The 6,832-nt window shown below is 36.9% G+C and overlaps 1 protein-coding gene across 1 annotated transcript; it reads left to right on the top strand.

Annotated features, from left to right (window-relative positions):
- Positions 1-1,021: 1,021 nt before the first annotated feature.
- On the top strand, positions 1,022-6,657 carry CCDC43 (coiled-coil domain containing 43). Its single transcript, XM_007424836.4, has 5 exons — positions 1,022-1,209; positions 3,925-4,012; positions 4,430-4,565; positions 5,290-5,348; positions 5,917-6,657. Exons 1-5 carry the CDS (start codon positions 1,045-1,047, stop codon positions 6,102-6,104), a joined length of 636 nt encoding a protein of 211 aa, XP_007424898.1. The 5' UTR covers positions 1,022-1,044; the 3' UTR covers positions 6,105-6,657.
- Positions 6,658-6,832: the final 175 nt, after the last annotated feature.

The following is a 6,832-nucleotide window of genomic DNA, read 5'->3' on the forward strand; positions in this document are numbered from 1 at the left end:
TACAGAATACGCTGAACCATAAACTAACCACAATAATTCAATTTATACAATATGATAGGCTAAATGTGTTGGCTACTTTGTGCTTCTGCAGATAGCTTAAAATACAATCACTTGATCTGGGCTACAAAAATCCAGATGAACACTAAGTGGCAGCAAAGAGATATAGAACATTATTTTTTGCCATCTAGTGATCAGATTTTTGCAGCCCAGATCTGATAGTGGTACAGTACTTAAATACTTCTAGATGGACTCCTGATCTCACATGATTTTCATGGTTGGGACAAAGACCTTTCATCATTGCATCTTAGATCCCTTCCCAGCTTAATTTCTCAGACGAACTACATACAGAAACCTTGTATTCCTTTGCTTTGAATTACTGTAATTCTGTTGTGCTTTTAAATATCTACATACTCTAGATTCTCATTAGGTTGCAATTCCTAGTCAGCCTTGGATGATCTCAAAAATCTGACTTGTTTAGTACTTGTTAGTACCGTACTTGTACAGGAGACACCAGGATTTAAGAAGCCCCAGGTTTAAACCCTTTAGAGTATATAGAAGTCCCTGACAAAACTAATGTGTGTAACTTCATTTATGTCTGCAATAAAGATTCTAATGTAGCCGAACTGCGGTCACTGTGAGTCGTCTTGCCAAGTCAAGCCAAGCAATTTTGCTAAGAGTGAAGTGTCAGGAGATTCATAATTTATTGCTAAATCCAGGTGTAAAGTGTCCAGTACGCTAAACTGAGAGATTTAAAAAAATCTGGCAGAACGCAACAACAAAATAGTCCCAAATTAGACAAAGCAGGAATTCCTACTACTTGTTGCTACTTTCCTTCGGGGATAGATTTTCTGAGACCCAATTACCTCTAAGTTAAAACCTTGTTATACTACTTTCTATTGAGAGTTCGCATAGCTGACAAAAAAGCCACTTTTTTTTCCAAAGCGTACATCTCCAATCCCAACACTTTGTTCAAACTTCCGCCGCCGGAGCACTGCGCATGCGCATTGAATCGCAGTGGCTACTTCGGGATGGTGATGACCCAATATGGCGGCGCCCTGCGCTTTTGAGCCTTGGCTTGAGGGTCGTCTGGAGGCCCTGGGCTTAGATGGAGATGTGTACGGTGGATATATACGAGGCGTATTGCGGGAAGCGGAGTGCGATGCAGAGCGGCTGGAAGGGCTGGCGGGGGCCTTGGCTGCGGGGGAACCGGTGAGAGTGACGGAGCAGTTGATCCTGACCGGCTTCCGTAGCCATTTTTTTTCTTCCTTCATTCCCCTCTCATGGCACTGTCAAATATTGAGAAAGGCTGGATTTCATATCTTTCCGGCCTTTAGGGAGATATTTTATTCGTATTTATAAAATATATCCAAAGTGCGTATGCCGAATTCCAGGAACAGCTAGCTGTTTAGGTGTGTTGCCCCGAAAGTAGTTGGCTTAATTTTATATTAACCCATTATATCCGTGAGTTTGATAGCGTTTCGAGCTGGCAAAGAGGTTATTTTTTCAAATTTGACTTCAAATTTCATTTATTCCTAGTGTTCACTAGGTGCGTTTAGGCAACGGTCTGTCTTTCTCAGCCAAACACCCCCATCCCTTACATTACAAACATGAGAGGATCGTACTCTTCTATTCTTGATTTCATAAAGATGGTACTAAGTGTTTTGAAGTCTTGCTCATACTGGTACCCTCAGGATGAGTTTGTTTACAATTCATGTACTTCCCAATTGGCATGGTTTGGCCATGCTGTTAGGGAATTCCTGGGATTCTAAGCAAGTACATCAAAGGGGAGTCATTTCAGAGCAGGCTTCAGTATAGGAATGGTTGCTGTTATGACATCTAAGCTAACACTCATGCTTTTCAGGAGTTTTGTTGAATGCATGATTGCCTTATATTTGTTCTGGATTGTCTCCAAAATTTATACCCCATTTCTCTAGTTTTGGGGTGGAATAAGAAAGGTTTTATGCCACTATCTTATTCATAGAATTTTGGGTGGGGGCAGATGACAGTGTCTTTAATTTACTATATATCTTTCTCTTGTGTTTCTTCACAATTTTTCTATCAGGATTCTTATCACAAAAAATACTTTATAGCACTCAGAATGGAATAGGTCTGCAATGTCTTTTCATTGGTATCAGTTTTAAGAGGGACAATTGCTTTAGTTTCTTGTATGCTAAAGACTGGTCCAAAACTAGGAAGGGGAATAATTTTATTCTGCCCTACAATAGGGTGCCAGCATCATCTTAAAGATGTAAACATTTTTAACCAAGAATCTCTCCTGTCATCCCAGCTATCAGAATACCTAAAAGAAAGATGCTTAAGGATTCTCATGAAAATACAGAACTTAACACACCTTATGAAAACCCTGAAGACACAAAATGGAATCATACAGACTTGTACATGAGGAAAGGTTAAAGAGAGTCCATTATAAAACAATTGAGCCAAATTAAATCCTAAAAGTTTATTTGAAAAAAGAGAAAAATAGGAAGGATTAAGGAAGGTAATTATCACATACACTGAGTTCCAATAAAATCCATCTAATGTGGAGTTTCTTGCAGAGAACATGATTTGAAAGAGCATCTTGGCCTCTTCTTAGATGTTTGCCTTTCTTTCTGTTTCTCAGTTTCTGAGCAATGGCTCCTAATTTTGCAGAAAGCAAAAGCAAACCTGGGGAGGCTGGTGGCTACAGCAGTCTAGCCAGCAAAACTAAAATTTTCTTGCTAAACCCATCTTGGTAACCTTACTGCTGAATAATAAAGAAGCTGACTAAATAAAACATTGTGCGGAAATACCATATATCAGAGATGAATATTGGAAGAAAAAGTAAAAAAGAGGAGTTCTGGTCCATTCAGGCTTCCCAGTATCAGTTTAAATTACCAAGTGGTCTAATGTGCACTGTTGAGTCATGTGAACCCAGAAGGATTTATGACAAAGACCAATAGATTTATGATCCCATAAACTTTGTTGGACCACATCACACTTCCATGCATCTAATGCAATAAGCTCTGATGTGTGAAAGCATGTTTATTGTTGTAATCACAGGTCATAATATATAACATGCCATAAAATACAGTAAAATAGTAAGACTGTAAAATAAAATAATAAAAGGAGCATTAGATGTAAAAAAGTTACAGCAAAATAAAGCCAAGGTTACAGCTAAGAACTTAAATATTTCTTTCTAAATTTAAATGACAGCAGAGCAAAAGTAGCAACTTGGTTGCTAACAGTTGGAAAGACATCTGCAAGAAGATAGTTCAATTTTTCAAGATTGGAGCCATGTGAAAGTATATGCCATAATAAATTTCTTAGTCTTTCAGGTGTCTTAGACTTTTTGCTGTTTTACTACTTGTGTCTCAGAACTACAATTCAAGAATGTTTTCCTTTTACTTTTCACTAAAAAAAGGTCTAATACACCAATATGTTTGTGATTATGCTACAATCCTGTATCAGCTTACTTCCATTGTACAAATGGGACTTGCATTCATGGCCTATCAGTCTGCTTTTATGTAACTGTTGTTTAAAAGTAATTTTTTGTGAGTCGCAAAATTCTAAGAGTTATTTCTCTCTTGTTCTGATATTTGCATATTTATTCTATTTCTCTCCTGCTACAATGCAAGCAGCTCTCAGATTTTATTAGGAACCAGATTAAATCAGTCTATAGTCTAAAATTTAATTTTGTATATGAAGTGATCCCTTCACTATGATCAGGCTCTATAATAAAGCTGGCATCAACTAACATAAAGGGCTTTCCTATTAGGACACACTTGCAGTCATTGATAGTATAATAATTACACACAAAATTGTATAAAAAGGCAGAGATTTGCATCTTCAATGGAACATTTCAGATTTCAAAGCGTATGGAATTATACTTTTGTGATAGATAAGATTTTCTTGATTTAACTGAATAATTTCTTGGTTCTTAATCAGGATGAAGATGTGTTACAAGAAGTTTGTAAAGAAATAGTAGAAAAGTGGTCAGAGGCCCAAAATGTTGGAACCCGTGAGAAGAAAGAAGGTATTACATGGTACTCCTTGTGATATCAAAGGTGTTGCTTAGATCTAGATATTTTTGCATGATGTGCATTGCTTCTACTCTGAAAATTATTTTTTATCCCCTTTGTATTTTTTTCAGGTTTTTTTCACAACACATGCTTCTGTACTCCTGTGCAGTCTTTTGTTTTATTTTATTTTTATTCTATTTCATTTTACTTTTTATTTTTTTATTTTTCTGTATGGTGTTATTTTGTTGGAATATTTATTTATTTCATCTCAGGCTATAAATAAAGTTATTATTGTTATAATTCTGACTTTGAAACATTGCATTCAAAATGGAGGAAACAGTGACTTACAGAAAGCATCTTATTCATATGCAAGGAAAACAAAGACTTCTCTGGTGGACTTGACAATTATTTATTCTTGCTTTCCTCCCCAGATGAGATCCAAGCCATCACGAACATAATTGAAAAGCAGGCACAGATTGTTGTGAAACCTAAAGAGGTCTTGAAGGATGATACACTTCAGAAAGCTGCCCTCCTGGCACAATATGCTGAAGTGACAGATGATGAGGAATATCCTTTCTGTGTTGCAAGTTCTGAAAGTGTTTATTCTTTAGTTGGCTGATTCAGTGACTCAGATGCTGGGGTAAATTGTATTCTGCTGGTTGGCTAGTTTTTTGTTATAGCCTGTTCTGTATTATAAATTTAGAGTAGAATGTATGCAAGAACTCTGAATGTGGGTCGGAGCAAAAATAGTCTGTAATGACTGCACAAGGATAACTAATAATCAAAAGCTGTGGTTTAATTGGAAAAGAATAGAGCCTTCTTATTCCACCATCTGATTAACAGATGCTATCATTGTGATTATGTCAAAAGTCATAGGAGTTATATACCCACTTGATAAGTGCTGTTGAAAGTAGAGCAATACATAGGTAGAAGTTACTTCTTCAAAATATTTTAAATAACTTTAACATGGACTGAACACACTCACGGTGATAAATTATTTTAGCCATGGTGGTTTGGGATGGAATTTTCTGTATTCTCTGGAATTTTCTCTGTATCAGAAATCTCTGGTTCATAGATACAGGAACAAGTGGAGGTTGCGGATGTCCATCTTGCCATCCTTGATGGATGAAAAACTGCAGAGAAATATTTCTGAATAGTTCAGTAGGGGAATGGAAGATTCTTTGTGGCTTATCAATTATTTTTCATGGTGGCCTGTGGTCATGAAGTCTCTTACACAGGCTTTGTACATTATTCCATATTCCAAATATTTTATTATCCTTAACTCACACACTGAAGTAGATGTACATGAAGATCTGGGAGCAGCAGCAATGACTATTGCTTCTGACAAATGTATCCTTTGTGGGATGGCCTTTGAAGCTAAATTTGGTCATCCTTAGTATAATAATGGGGAAGCATGTTGTGTCATTGAGGTAAAATCTTAAAGAGTATTGAGTCTCTGAAAGAGGATCTTGGGGAAGGAAGAATGGAATTGTCTTTTATTTCCATTATTATACAGTAGGAAAGATTTTCTTGTGACTGGATGCTGTTCCAGCTTTGTTCAATGTCTTCCTGATGAGTTAATTGAATAGGTGCAGATCATGCAGCAGCAGCTATTTTCATTGATAACTTCAGTTGCACCTTCTGCTTTGTTAAGTACTCTTAGTTTTCTTTATTTCTCTTCAGAATAAACTTGGTAGATTGAGGAATAATCATGTTTTTCATTGAGAAACGCAAGTCTGAGTTGAGATTTGAATGCTAAGTCTCATTTTCCAAAGAACCATATGGAATTGGTTTTCCTTTAGGCAATACCCTATTCCTATGGCTTGAGGCTTCTATTATAAGCCTGTTGTTTAGATAAAGTCAGAACTTTAGACTATGTGCTTAAAAGGTTTATTCTCCTAAACTCTGTGCTTATTAGCTTTGTTCAGAAATACAAACCTGGAAGCTGTTATGAATGCCCGTAAGCTGGAGAGAGAACATCTACGTGATGAATCCCAGCGGAAGAAAGAGCAGGACAAACTCCAGCGTGAGAAAGACAAGTTGACTAAGCAAGAACGCAAGGAGAAAGAGAAGAAGAGGACACAAAAAGGCGAGAGAAAGCGGTAGCTAGGAATGGCTGCTGGACTTTTCTTTCTTTTCACCCCCTCCATTATCTAATAGATGGCACAGCATGCACGTTCAGCCAGAGAGATCAGAAGACAGAAGGCTTTTGAACATTTTACTGTGTGTTTTCAAAGCAACAGCATGTACTTGGCAAGATCTGTGGGGAGGGGGGAAGTTCTCTTCCTCATGATAGAAGCTTTGAATTAAAACTTTGTGTATACACATTTTGCTGTCCAAGCATTTGGCTGAATTGTCATGGCCAAGATCTATAACCAAAGAACTGGTGACTTTTTCTTTTTCCTCTTTGTCACTTTCTACTCTTATTAAGTACTTTCATGAAAGCTGTAAAGTTAAGGGAACTCCTATAATATTCAGTCTACCCAAAGGTTACTTTTAGGTGGTGGAACTGTTGAGGAAAAACCCAGTTTGCTACACGCCATGATAAGCTTATAATGTTGAATTTAGAGCTATGCTGTAAATATCTAACATCAAATGTGAGACAACCTATTTCATCTGTTCTGGATTGGCCTAATAAATTGATGTGTGATAAATTTTAGCAAGGCTGTACTGTTGCTATTTTAAGTAAAGTTCTGTGAATTTAATTAGTATGTCACATGCTTGACTTCTTGCTCCATGCAGTTCTTTATCATTTACCATTTTTCATCCCAAATAAAGACAACTAAGTTCAAGATGATTTCTACCCCTCTCTGCAAGGATCCCTAAATGTTTAC

Source organism: Python bivittatus, unplaced genomic scaffold (genome assembly GCF_059951505.1).
Source record: "Python bivittatus isolate LINGU-HERP-01145 unplaced genomic scaffold, Pbiv_v1 ctg000410_np1212, whole genome shotgun sequence".
NCBI classification, from domain to species: domain Eukaryota; kingdom Metazoa; phylum Chordata; class Lepidosauria; order Squamata; family Pythonidae; genus Python; species Python bivittatus.

Excerpts from the sequence above, each read along its gene's own strand:
- CCDC43 (XM_007424836.4), top strand. The coding sequence starts at position 1,045 with ATGGCGGCGCCCTGCGCTTTTGAGCCTTGGCTTGAGGGTCGTCTGGAG. Across the intron at positions 1,210-3,924 it reads CCTTGGCTGCGGGGGAACCG|GATGAAGATGTGTTACAAGA; the intron begins GTGAGAGTGACG and ends GTTCTTAATCAG. Across the intron at positions 4,013-4,429 it reads AACCCGTGAGAAGAAAGAAG|ATGAGATCCAAGCCATCACG; the intron begins GTATTACATGGT and ends TTTCCTCCCCAG.